The sequence below is a fragment of the Zingiber officinale genome, chromosome 9A (assembly GCF_018446385.1).
Source record: "Zingiber officinale cultivar Zhangliang chromosome 9A, Zo_v1.1, whole genome shotgun sequence".
NCBI classification, from domain to species: Eukaryota; Viridiplantae; Streptophyta; class Magnoliopsida; order Zingiberales; family Zingiberaceae; genus Zingiber; species Zingiber officinale.
Window position 1 is genome coordinate 5,104,964 of NC_056002.1, and position 13,296 is coordinate 5,118,259.

At 33.8% G+C, this 13,296-nt stretch overlaps 2 protein-coding genes across 9 annotated transcripts; one reads left to right on the forward strand and one right to left on the reverse strand.

The window, feature by feature from the left end:
• Positions 1-402: 402 nt before the first annotated feature.
• On the reverse strand, positions 403-1,409 carry LOC122020967 (myb-related protein 308-like). Its single transcript, XM_042579029.1, has 3 exons — positions 1,237-1,409; positions 1,008-1,137; positions 403-932 (listed from the first exon to the last, which is right to left on the reverse strand). Exons 1-3 carry the CDS (start codon positions 1,370-1,372, stop codon positions 533-535), a joined length of 666 nt encoding a protein of 221 aa, XP_042434963.1. The 5' UTR covers positions 1,373-1,409; the 3' UTR covers positions 403-532.
• Positions 1,410-2,952: 1,543 nt separating this feature from the next.
• LOC122019924 (protein AAR2 homolog) lies at positions 2,953-10,944 on the forward strand. Of its 8 annotated transcripts, none has more exons than XM_042577564.1 (13): positions 2,953-3,180; positions 3,769-3,851; positions 4,522-4,579; positions 4,677-4,736; positions 5,571-5,700; positions 7,334-7,557; positions 8,355-8,447; positions 8,512-8,583; positions 9,212-9,244; positions 10,054-10,194; positions 10,437-10,514; positions 10,597-10,665; positions 10,739-10,944. In XM_042577564.1, exons 1-13 carry the CDS (start codon positions 3,085-3,087, stop codon positions 10,775-10,777), a joined length of 1,176 nt encoding a protein of 391 aa, XP_042433498.1. In that variant the 5' UTR covers positions 2,953-3,084; the 3' UTR covers positions 10,778-10,944. The 8 variants fall into 8 exon arrangements, with proteins under 8 accessions (XP_042433498.1, XP_042433499.1, XP_042433491.1 ...); XM_042577565.1 differs by having other exon boundaries at positions 2,954-3,180; positions 10,437-10,493; XM_042577557.1 differs by having other exon boundaries at positions 2,954-3,180; positions 4,677-4,711; positions 5,579-5,700.
• The last annotated feature ends 2,352 nt before the right edge of the window (positions 10,945-13,296 follow it).

A 13,296-nucleotide genomic window follows, 5' to 3' on the forward strand; every position in this document is an offset into this window, starting at 1 on the left:
TCTTCGAGATTATATATATGGAGATGCTTATTTATGCACAAAATTGGATATAGAGTTTGAAAAATGACCAATTAACTCTTAGTTTAGTTGATTGGATATCAAATATTTCTAGTAAAAATTGATCAATTATTGCTTCTGGAGCTTTGAACGTGACTAGCTACCTGTTCAAAGCTTTCTGTACGATTCTATCATGTTCCAAGTTCCACCTACTGTTTATAGTTTGGGTGTTGCTGCAAAGCATCTATTCATTCCCCCACCAGAAATTTTCCTTTGAGTACTGACACTAATTTTAATTTGGTGCAACTGTTGATATCTCAGTTATTAATTAGTCGCATCACTAGTTCATTAATTTCACCAAATGTATATTTTGATGTATCATATTACGTATAAAAATTTACCCAAATTGAGCTTAATTAAGTCACCATCAGGTGAGATTAATTCACATGTGCTTTCTCACTGGTACATTATCTCTTAAAACCCACAAATGAAAGTACTCCGGCCAGCTTCACCTTTGCTCCGATATATAATTATGTCATCGGAATAAGAGCAGCGTGGGCTTGGCAGAAGTGGAGTAGTCTTCATGATCAAGCGCTTGAGCACTGCCATTGATCATCGATTCATCAGGTATTCTTCCTGGTCTCTTCTGGTCCCAACCCATGGAGATTGTAAGGTCAAGGTTGAGATCAGGCACACCGTTACTGCACTGATCCGCTTCCTCATAATTTGTCACTACCACCGTGCTACCCGCCGTGTCATCGCCATCGTTCGACCTCTCCCACGCCGTCCGGTGGCGCCGCGCCAGCGTCGACATCCCCCGTTGGCGGTCAGGGTCAATGCCCATCCCTCTCAGCTTCTTCCTCAGATGCGAGTTCCAATAGTTCTTCACCTCGTTGTCCGTCCTCCCTGGCAACCTCCCAGCTATCAACGACCACCTAATTATAATTAATTAATTAATTAATTAAATTTCTATTAGGATTCTAATTAAATCTATTTTTAAGACAAGATACCGGTTCCCGAGTAATGCGTGGAGCTTGATGATGAGATCTTCTTCGTCCTCCTGGAAGTTCCCCCGCTTGACGTCTGGCCGAAGGTAGTTGATCCACCGCAGTCTGCAACTCTTGCCGCACCGAAGCAGTCCTGCAGCTCACAGTTAATTATATTATTAATTACTATTTAGGGGGACTAATCGGTTGATTAATTTAGCAATAACTCAAATCAATTAATATAATTATAAACCTGCGGCCTTAGGGAGTGAGCGCCAGGAGACTTCGCCATGGAGGGCGATGTAGTCGATCAGCTTCTGGTCCTCCTCCTTCGACCAGGCTCCCCTGTTGGTTGCTTGCTTATCGACATCGCGGCAAGGATTCCTCATCTCATGCAGAAAATTAAAAGGAGCTAGATACAGAGATTGGGATAGATAAAGTGGGGGCGATAAGATATATATACCAACTCGATCGAGGGGAGTTGGACTGGTGGTTTTACAAACGAGGAGAGGTTTGACTTCTTGTTAGTTGCGACTGAGAGAAACTGAAGGGAATGAAAAGTCTTCCGGCTTGCATGCGGATCTTGCACTCTTCGCTCTCGCAGGGCAGATTGCGGACCTAGCTAGCACATGCATGCCTGCGGCAGGCTGACTGATAGATTTGCATACGTGCGTGTTGCAAGCGGATGGTCGTAGCAGCTGCCGACCCACACCACAATTAATATGTATGTTCTGACCCAGGACTTCCAATATCCAAAGTAGTTTGATATATTTTCATATATATTCGTGAGGAAATCTAGTCTTTTCTTTTTGTCGTTGACCTTAATTTGTCCACGCCATTTAGATAATTAGGTGTAAGTAAGTAGTTGTGGATCGAGTACAGTTAATTATTTGATTATCTAAAAAGCCACTATAGATTGTCCTCCCTATTTGGGGATAAAAGTCATCAGACATTTTATTTCATCCTTCATTTTGTAAGTTGTTTTTTTTTATGATTAATTATTCTTAAAGTTTTTAGATCGTTCGTAAAAAAGCGCTCGATCTTCAATTTATTAATATTGTTAAGTGATTTAAGGAAATAATTATAGGGTAAACGTGTGACATTATTTTAAAATTCAACAAAAAAACCAAAAATTTGCAATTAATCTGCTAAATAAAATTACAATATATAACTATGTATATATTAAACATCTACTTTCCATGTGTGTGTGTTTTTTTTTTTTCAAATGCTCCTCTTTAAATGTGCGTTTCTTTTAAATGCATCTATATATATCTATATACATATACTATTTTTTTTTTAACATACTATTTCGACCAATTTAATTTTACAAAAATTTTCTATTAGAGGATAAATCTTAAATATATCACAGATAAAATTTAAATCTTTAATATCTTAATTATTCATTAGAAGATTTAATCATCACATCATTATCTTAGAATATTGATCATCTGATCGACCGTCTGATCGTTCCACAATAATTATGCATGATTAATCATTTGCTTACTTATAAATTATATAATTTATAAATATTTTTCTTACTCATATCCAACTACCTCTTTCTAGTTCGGATCTTTTGTCTCCATTTTCCTCTGTCCTCGCGTCTCATTGTCGATCGGACGGATCAGATTAAATCTTAAAATATCATTGCACATCACGAGGATACTGTACATATTTTAAAAATGTCATGATGTCTTGAAATTTAATCTGATCCATCCGATCGATAATAAAACACGGAAATAAAAAAAAATAGGGACAGAGGATCCAAACTAACCTCTTCCCTACCATGCATGTACAATTTTACTGGTCGTTGAACTCCACGACTTTTCCTGAAGAACAGTCAAGCCCTTCTTCAGGAAAATAAGTGCATAGCGTTATTTTTATGTTTTTTCCTCGAAATTGTTTGGGCTCGTGATTAATAAACAGAAATACGTGGATGGAGGTGCAATAAACGAAACTTACTGCACGTAAATTGTCAAATCCTCAACCAGTCCAGAAACTTCGCGACTGCGCCGCCGCGCGACCGGAGCGGACAAGCCAAGTGGTCGCTCACCTCCTTTTCTTCTTGGCACTCCGTTGCTCCTCGTCCCTCTTTCCGCTACGGATGGATCAGGAAACCGCTCTCGATCTCGTGAAGAAGGGCTCGACTGTTCTCCTGCTCGATGTCCCGCAGTTCACCCTCCTCGGTATCGACACCCAGGTCTCCACCTCTCCCTCCTGCCATTTTTCTTTAATACAAGCTCAATCTTGTATCCTTGATTCAGAAAGCGCTAGGAATGTTTGTTTCTTCTTCTTCAGTTCAAACTCCCTTGAAATCTTTTTTTCTTTCGCAAGAATTTCCGTGGTTTCGCATAGGAACTTCGTCAGTAGAATGAAAGAGATGGGACCTTTTAGGGTTTTCAAGTATTAAACCACAAACATCAGCATCGCCGCAATTTTGTGGATGATTTTTCGGACACAAGCTGCATTATGTTTAAGTTTATCATTGCCTCTTCAAGTTTGAAACTTACATTAGTTAGGGCCTTCTGTAAGATAATTTGTGGGTGTTATTGGTTATTTTGTCTATTTATAGCGTATAAACATTTGAGTCTTTCAGTAACTAGATATTTGCTTTTGTTCTGGGTGATTGCTTCGTGTCTAACAAATGCAGACGGCAAATGCACTTAGTATGATTTTGAACAAAGAAATGATGGAAAGAATATCCTATCTTCTCAATTTTTATGAGACCTTTCTTCTTCTCAACTTTTTGATCTAGCTATCTTGATTTATCCATGGCTCATTCTTCTAGATGTTCTCCGTGGGGCCAATGTTTAAGGGTATCAAGATGATCCCACCAGGGATCCACTTTATCTACTATAGTTCCTCAAACAAGTAAGACAATTTCTAAGCATTTTCATTATTTGCAATAATTGTTTAGTTAGGTTTTTGTTATTTACACCCATCTTTATTGTAATAGTAATGTTACTATAACTACCCACCAAAGGTTAGCATCCCAAAAGGATGAATGGATAATTCAAAGAGATTAGACAACACAAAAACATATCCTTTGATAATTTGATTAGTCAAGATAAAATTTCATAAAAGCTTTTATTATACAGTATAGATGAAAAGCCTTTATATTATCTAAATTGTTTCAAAACTTTATTACTATCACAAGAACTGCAATAAAATTGACTAGTTGATGTATCATTATAGTATGGGTGCTTTCATACTTAGATTCTAAACTTAAATTACGACAAAAATGTTTAAATAAACTCTATCTTTCTAAACGCCTACAGATCTGTTCGAAACATAATCTTTGATTGCATGGTATGTGAGCATGTGGATACTTCTTGGACATTACATAAACTGTCCTGCAAAATATTGATATTCTTTTGTTGGCAATTACCTACTCGCCAACTATACCTCATAGGGCATCGTGATCATATTTTTGGTTAAGCTTGTGCTGTTATTGTACTTCCAGATATGCATGAATCAGTACACAAGATTTGGAATGTTATTTGAGACATAACACTTATAGTATTTATTGTTGTTCGTGTAGGGAAGGCAATGAATTTTCTCCAATGGTCGGCTTCTTCATTAGTACAAGATCAGCCGAGGTTATCATTTAATATCTTTTAGCTATAGTTTTTATTGCATAAGTTGTAGTCTTTGTACCCAATATACTTGACTGATAAGAAGTTATGATTCCCACAGGTGGTTGTTCGCAAGTGGAACCCTTCAGAAGAGCGGTTGGTCCAAATTTCTGAAGAAGAGGTTTCCATGCATGATTATCACTCTTATATGATAGTTACATAATTCTACATCACTTTATTGAAGGCAATTTATAACTAATAATAAACATGAATCTCATGTGACAGTTCAATAAATGATAATACAGATAATCTGTATGGGGCATTAGATTCCAATTGTGTTGTCTTTGCTTACCTTACAGTTCATCAGAACCTTTGAAGGAAATGGACCAACTCAATGCAGACCTCATTAAAATACTTGTCAAAAACATGAAATAACGCTCTCTATCTTGTTAAATTCTACATTTTTCCTCCTCATCAGCAAGATTAGGTTTCTCCATGTCTATCCACAATCTCTCATTAACATCAATCTTGTTTCTCCTTGAGCCTCTATCTCCCTGAAGAATTAGTTCACATGCAAAAGAAGATGAAGAAAAGTCGAGACCACAAAATCCTGTCTGAAATTTGGGAATGTTGTAGCAAGCAAACTTCTCAGCTTTCAATATGCTTGATGGGACCGGATTGGTATTCTTCTTGTTGTTCTCTAGGCTTACATTGTTCTTATATGTAATCCATCTAATAGAAAATTGTAGATCTTGTAGAAGTTTGAATTTTATATTGGAGAAGCAACTATGTGGAAATCTACAGCAATCTGGAGCAATCCGAATGTTGTCTCACATTCTGTCATGACCAGAAATTATTTCTGTTATTGCTTTGCAAGCTAAGTAGTGTAAACGTCAGAGTGCATGGATTGACTTATAACTTGGCATGTAGCTTTTGCCAACTTGTTCATTATCTTATGCAAAGTAGAATGAGCTATTTGCAAAGGAAGTTAACATATAACTTAATTTTTGTCTAGGAAGGCAGGTACTCTGAAGGAGTTAGATGCTTGGAGTTTGATTCTCATCTTGGTCCTTATGTTTTAAATCAATATGGGGAGTGGAAACAGCTTTCTAATTACATCACTGAGAGTACTATTGAGAAAATTGGTAACTTGATATGTTATCTACTTTCTCAGAAAAAGTGTTCTTTCAATAGTTGTACTTGTGGCATATTAGTTTAATCTGTTTACCTTTCTTTTTGTCCTCTTTCTAGTAATAGCTGCAAGGTTGAAAATTTTTATGATGATACTGATTTTGTCTTAGAACAGTATGGTATTCATGTCAATCCATGTCAAGATGTGGTTCCACACACATCATATCATGTCAATGTAATTTATTTACTTCAATGTGTTCCCTTTTTTTTTTTTTTTAAAGAAATCAGCATTTGTATCAATATTCATTAACTGCTTTCTGATCTTTGTCAACTTTATGTTTTTGCTTATTTGGGTGTATTTCCTCATTTTTCTTCAGGAGCAACATGTGTATGTATTATTGTTTGCCAACTAATTTTTACCTTACACTCGTTGATTGTCTCCTCTCCTACCTAGTGACATCCTCAATGCAATGCCTCCTTAGTTCAACTTGTCATTTTTGTCTTTGTAACACAGACTGGTGCTAAACTAATAAAAAATTCAGGATCATCATATTTTAGATTTTTTTAATGTCTTCTTAAGGGTAGCTATATCTAATTTATGTAGATCTGGTTAAATGATATCCGAATTTAAATTTGTACTAGAATGTGGTGCTAACCTTGGAGAAGCAAATAAAAATATCTATGTACTAGGAGAAAGAGGAACATATCTGATTAAGTCAAAATAAAGATGTATAGGATCAATTACGTACTTTGTGACATGAGATATTGCATAACTTTGAAAACCATTTTTTTAAAAAATAAATTCTGAAGGAAAATAATAACTTGGTGGAGCATCCAATAGAACATCAATAAAACATCAATGGTATCATTGCTCTATTCTCTGGTATTATGTTTAGCTTATGAATCATGATTCTCTTTTAGGATCATAGTAGTTGGTCTAATAGCTACTACCATTGGAGTCAATCTTGCCTACTATTGTCTGGATAATACCTTATTTTGATACAAATGACTAATGATGATATTTGGGACAAATATAATTTGATAATGATGTCAAACCATCCTGTGATATGGAGATCTAATTCCTGTCATGCGTATTAAAGTAAAAAAGATGAAATTCTTTTCTCATTCTGAACTTTCTAATTATGGCATGCTTTCTTCTAACATCTCTCTATGGTGTATTTTCATTGCTCTTCTTCTCAGTCACAAATGTTGGCCTTAGCTGTAATGTGGAATTGTGGATTAATAAATTTTTAATAATCTGTTATTCTAATCTAATGGAGGAATGTGGCCTTCAGTATCAGGATATCACCAGAATTCATGGATTGAATTGTTGAAGTGATCTATACATCAATAATATTATTTTGATATTTTCACCATACATGAATTTTGAGATAATAAAAGCTTGAGCAATTTTTATATTATGTAGAAATTTTGTTGAATGTTCTTACAATGCTTTAGCTCCCTATTTCCTTGTTTCCTTTTCATATTCTTAACATAGATTATGAAACTTCTTGCTCCTCCACCCATATCCTTCTGTTTTCATATTTTTATTTTCTGCATCTTCCTTGTTTACTTTTATATTGCTAAACTATGGTAGTTGTGCTCTTTGATACCTCAAGTTATCCTAATTTTCAAGCGGATTTGCAGAGCCCATTGGTGGAGATATTACAATAGCCTATGAGTCTGGATTAATTGAAGTTCCTAAAACTGCCATGGAGAAACAATTGATTGAGCAACTAAAGAGCAATACGTTTTCAAAATTAGAAAGAGAGGAACATTACAAACATGGATGCTACTACACGCCTATTCCCAATTCTGTCAATCACAAGGGCATCTCTGCCGAGGAACTTACAGCAATTAACCTTGATAAAGTAATCATCATTTCATATGTTGCCATTTCATACTATAAGGGGCAACTGATATACATCTTTTTCTGAAATCTGAAGCTCTTGTGTAACTTTGCATCTTCCAGAAGAAGATTAAAATGAATACGACAACAATAAGCCATACACCAACTAATTGTTGTTGGCTACATGAATTTCTGTCATTAAGATCCATGTCTATGCTGCTTTTTTAATTCTCCTAATTATACTGAGATCATCGGCTATAGTTAATATATAATAAAATGTTCTTTTGAAACTTTATGATTTTAATATGGTAGTATAAGATTTTAGTTGAAGGGGAGTTTTGGCACAACGGTAAAGTTGTTGCCATGTGACAAAGTCATTGGTTTGAGTCAAGAAAACAACCTCTTGCAATAGAGAGTAGGGTTGTGTACAATATACCCAATGTGGTCCGACACTTTCTCAGGACGTCTCATTGGAAGGAGCTTCATGCATTGGACTGCCATTTAGTATAAAATTTTAGTTCTGCATCTTCTCTTTTTGATGGCGATGTAAATCAAATACTGGAAAGGGAAATGGAGTTTCCTTACCAGTAAACAATAATTGTACAGTGCCTAGCTTTTCCTGAATTTTTAGTAGAGTCCATGACAAAAAAAATAGAAAAAAAACATTTTTAATATAAACAGGAGCAAGCTCATTTCTAGCAGACTATAATATTTCTACATAAACCTACATCAGATTTTAATTCAATAATCCATTTTTCTGGTGTTATTATGTACTTCCTGTACAATTTTTGTCTTAATTGTTTAGTGTTACCATTTCAGACAAAGTTGCTGGAAAAGATATTGATCAAAGATTATGGAGGTGAAGAAGATTCACTCTTGGGGGAGCTACAATTTTCTTTTGTTGCCTTTATGGTATATCCATCTGTACATCATTTCTAAATTTAGAGCATTTTTATTTGTCAAAATTATCTTGCAGATGGGACAATCACTAGAAGCCTTTAAACAGTGGAAGTCTTTTGTTATCCTTCTATTCAGCTGCATAGAAGCAGTAAGTTCAAAATTTTCATTCTTCAAGTAGCTTACTGATGATGTAAAAGTAGAGAATCTCACTAAACTGTGTATTTGCTTGTTGATCTTTCTTTGATTTCCTGTTTTTGTGTTAAATATGTAGTTTGTGAAACATCCATGTTACTCTTGTACTGGCATAAGCTGTTGGTTGCAATGACATATTGGCCTATTTTGATCAATTAGAGAATGAAATCACCACAATAAAAATGTGCGCAAAAGGAGCTAGCTGTAGAGTTGTTTCTTATTACATTGGTTAATCGAGAAAAGTACATGCCAATAGTTTTTATTCATCTTTTCTAGCAATAATCTTTCCCTGTTATTATTTTTAGCAAACCTCTTTACCCTTGATTTAATTGTGCCCTCATAGTTATCCTGGAGGGTTTGTTGGTTGCCTTAATTTCAGTATGTGATCACCGCTCTACCCCATCTTGTTATTGATGCCAAAAGATTAACTTTATAATTTATTATATACTTGTGCTCAGGTGAGAAATTTTAAGCTGATTTTATTTATTTAAAAATGGTTGCGATACATGTGTTTTAATGATGTTTGAGTGATCTATCCTATCAGTTGAACTGGAACATCACACTTCTTGTCCTATTTCATGCAGCCACTTAAGACAAGAACTCGTTTGTTCTCCAAGGTAAACTTTTAATGGATTCATAAGTTAACCACTGCTATGTTTCTTTGCTTAAATTGTCACATTCAATTTTTTAAAAGTAAACATGTCTTGAATTGCCTGTTTGACTATTGTTATTCCGTTGTTGTGTTAGTACAAGTTTTTTTCCCCCTTCTGTAAGTGATATAGTTTGATTATGTTGGTACAGAATCTTAAGAAACTAAAGAGAAATAGTAAGATAATGCATGTACGATCATGATACATGGCTCCACTTTGTGCTTCTCCTACTGACTGCACTGACCATACATATCTTTCCAGAGAAGTACCAAACAGTATATTCATTATTTATGCTAATATTCAACTGATTTTTTGTTTAATGATGTGGGGTGGAACAGCTTGGTAGCGTGACTTGGTTCTAGTCTTGAGCAGTACTATATCAGTATTTGCAAATCTTGGTTAGACAAATCTCCTTATTGTTTAACATATTAGATTGTTTTTTTGGTGTTGGATAATATTATGAAAGGAGCATCTAGAGATCGTTCCTTGAAATTAGAGAAAGCTTCTTAGAGAAGGCTTCTTCATAGTTATAATGCTAAAATCCTATTTGTCATGCCAAAATAAAGTTGGTTAGTATTTGCATGTCACATCTCGTTACTCTTTAATTCCTTGAAAATTGCTCATTTGAGCTTCAGTTTTGGGTCAGACTGACTGCTAAATAGACAAAATAACCTAACAAACAAAAAGCAGCGCAATCTCTTTTTTTTGGCCTTTGGTATTTGACAATCTATGTTTTTCTCGTTCTTCTCATATGGTTTGGAAAGTGTTAAATGCAGTTTATCAAAGTTATCTTCCACCAACTGAACCATGGATTTCAGAGAAATAAAAATCATTCAAACAATACGGGAAAGGAAATATCCCTTTTCTTGGACGAGGCATGGTTCTCCAAGGAAATTTTCTTATTTCGCCTTTGCAAGGTAGTCCAAGGAAATTTTCATTATTTTAGTTCACTGAGCACCAGAATATCAATTATATGATATGTGATATCTCCATTGGAACATGAACATGCAATGATTTATTTTCATGATTCTACTCAAAATAAGCATAGGATGATTCATCGACAGGATTCCTGCCAACATTTGGAATTACTCACTCATCCCGCTTTCATTTTTTTGAACCTCAATTAGATTTATAGTTGACGGTCATCTGAAAATTTCAGGATTTCTTCCCGTTGGTATTGGATTCTTCAGTTGTTGATGGTGACTTGCCCTATTGGGTTCGAACTCTTTCTTCTCGTGTATAAGATCAACATCAGTCTTATCTTACTTTCCCCCTTATCTAAAGAGCTTTCATGCGGTTACTGTCTTTGCTAAGTGCAGACGAGAAAACTGAAGGTTCTACTTGAAACTGCACTTGGGTGGGATTTTGCAGATGACGAAGATGATGAGGTTCTTGTGCAACAAATATTTACCTCTTTTCAAAACTGGAAAAAAGTTGATCTATGTTCTCTTCCTCTTGCAGTTCTCCCCTGTAATTGTACCTTGTGACGAAGTGAATTAATCTCCTTCAAGTTGCATGATGATCTCCGAGGAGTCTCAGATTTGGCAAGTGTTTGTCTTCTGGAAATTGTTCCACCGTAAGCCTCAACTGTAGCTTGAGCTGTTTTGAACATCTTGAAACTGTTAGATCTTGAATATTATGATTATTAAGTGACGTGTTATATTTCATTTGTTTTTGTTCATCCTCTCTTATTTCCCCTAAAAAAAATATTAAATAAAAGATACAAATAATGATTGTATTTTTTATAATCTTTTTTCTGCGAGAGAAATATATACAAATTTGTTGTCATATAAGCTAAGGTAATATTTTCATTGATAAAATCATATAAATGTGTTGTTATTTACGCCCTGATCCTGAACTAAATGTTTTATTGAAAAAGTCATGAAATTCCAGGCCAACAATTTATTCGTCCTTTTCTCAAGCCTGAAAATTTATGAGAGCAATAATTAACTTTCACCCACGAGTTTAATTATATTATACAAATAGTATATTTAATTAAGATAGCACCTCTTCGATAAGCCTTTGAAGGTTCGCCGCCGACAATCCCCCCGGTCCTGTGGCCCTCGCTGCCTTCTCCTTCCTCTCCACCGCCTTCCTCTTCATCTCCTTATCTTTCTCTCCTCCCATGAGCGCCCTTAAAATAAGAGGAATTTTGATGGTTGTCCAAGGAGTTGAATAATCAATTTTAATTTATTGAGCAATGTATTCTTAAGTTTTAACATTCAGATTATGTATGATTCGTCAACCAGTTATTCTTAAGATGATCGGTTCAGTTTCATTAAATTTTTCTATCGACTACTAAAATAAATCGGGAAGTGTATATGATGGACAACCCAGAAGCCCAGCATCTTTTGATTAAAATTTCTATAAATATATCATAATTGAGGATCGATCGTAAATATTTAGATAATAACCTAGATGTCCTACATCATATCATAACTCCGGGGGCTTCATCAACTAGGCTAAAGTCACTTAAGAAATGATATTAATTTTAATCTATGATATTCAAACTTATTTAATAAGCTAATCAAATTAAGTTAAGATAAATTAATCCAAAGGTAAATTAAGTTATCAAAATGATTGTTCAAATTTGGATTGATTTCTTTTATATGAGCTTGAGTTTAATTTGAGCTTGACTTAGAGTTTGATTTATTTAGATATTAACGAACTCTCAATTTAAGTTTGTTTAATTATTTGAAATTTTTTAATTTTAAACTTATTTGATTAATTAATGAGTTTGATAATACAAAATTATTTATTTTAATTTTTTAGTAAGTTGATAAGAATTTTATTGATGAACGTTGTGCATGAACATTATTCACATGTTCATGAATATTTTTTACGAACATTAACAAGCAGAATATATATGTGTTCAAGCTTGCTCGTTTAGTTAAATGAGTTGTTCAAGCATGTTCATTTAATTGATCTTGTGTATATTGAACGAACATAAATATGCTCTTACCAAGTCAAACATTAAGTTTGTTCACAAATGTTCAATTCATTTATAGCCTTATACAAAAGATTACACAAAGGTTGCGAGTAGAATTAACGCTCTGAACCACACTCTAGGGTTCAGAATTCAGTAAATTAATGAGCCATATAGTAAAAGTTGTCGAATACTTAAATCACATATGTAAGTTTTAAAATTATCAAATCATGTACCCAATTATATTTTCCCCCTACCAAATCATTGCTGATACTGTTCATCATCATAATGTCTTGAATTAATTGGTACAATGTAGCAATAGATTAAAAATTTGATTTGTATTCAAAAAATTATTGCTCTCAATATGACGTATGAAAATGATATTTGAAGACATATATATAATTAGGAAAACTAGATAAATACATATCATTTGACTTTATGTTTTTTCGAGCTCTTTAGGTAAGTGTGAGCAAAAATTTGATAAAATCGAATTAACCGAACTGAATCGACTGAATTTTGAAATTCGGTTTGGTTAATTCGATTTTCGATTATTTTTTTTTTTGTAAAATTATGCATTCAACCAGTTCTCCTACTTATTTATGGTCTTAAACATCATTTTTATATGTAGAGCAATAAATTTTTAAACACAAATCAAAATTTTCAAACATATTAATATTTAAAAAAATATTACTCTTAATATTACGTATGGAAATAATAATATGAATTGTATGTATGTTTCTAGTTTTCTTGATTATATTAATGCTCTCAAATATCATTTTCATACATCATATTCAGAACATTAATTTTTTTTTAACACGAATCAGATTTTTTTAATCAATTGTTATATTGCAACAATCGATTCATGACATTACTATACTGATAGTGTTCGAATCGTTTGATACACCGTAACAATTGATTCTAAGAGGCAAAAGTAGAATTGGATAAGTGATTTAATAATTTTAAAACTTATCTACGTGTTAGATATTTGACAACTTTAACTATGTGGTTAAGTAATTTACGAGAATTTACATAACTCCATAGTATTTCTTTAGTGATGTACATATCATGTGATGATAATTATTGATGAATATAA

Bases quoted from the DNA above. Each gene is read 5' to 3' on its own strand.
- LOC122020967 (XM_042579029.1), bottom strand. From the start codon at position 1,372: ATGAGGAATCCTTGCCGCGATGTCGATAAGCAAGCAACCAACAGGGGA. The intron at 1,138-1,236 runs GTTTATAATTAT...TGTGAGCTGCAG, and splicing joins CTCACTCCCTAAGGCCGCAG to GACTGCTTCGGTGCGGCAAG. The intron at 933-1,007 runs GTATCTTGTCTT...AATTATAATTAG, and splicing joins CACGCATTACTCGGGAACCG to GTGGTCGTTGATAGCTGGGA.
- LOC122019924 (XM_042577564.1), top strand. From the start codon at position 3,085: ATGGATCAGGAAACCGCTCTCGATCTCGTGAAGAAGGGCTCGACTGTT. The intron at 4,580-4,676 runs GTTATCATTTAA...TGATTCCCACAG, and splicing joins TTAGTACAAGATCAGCCGAG to GTGGTTGTTCGCAAGTGGAA. The intron at 5,701-7,333 runs GTAACTTGATAT...GCGGATTTGCAG, and splicing joins GAGTACTATTGAGAAAATTG to AGCCCATTGGTGGAGATATT.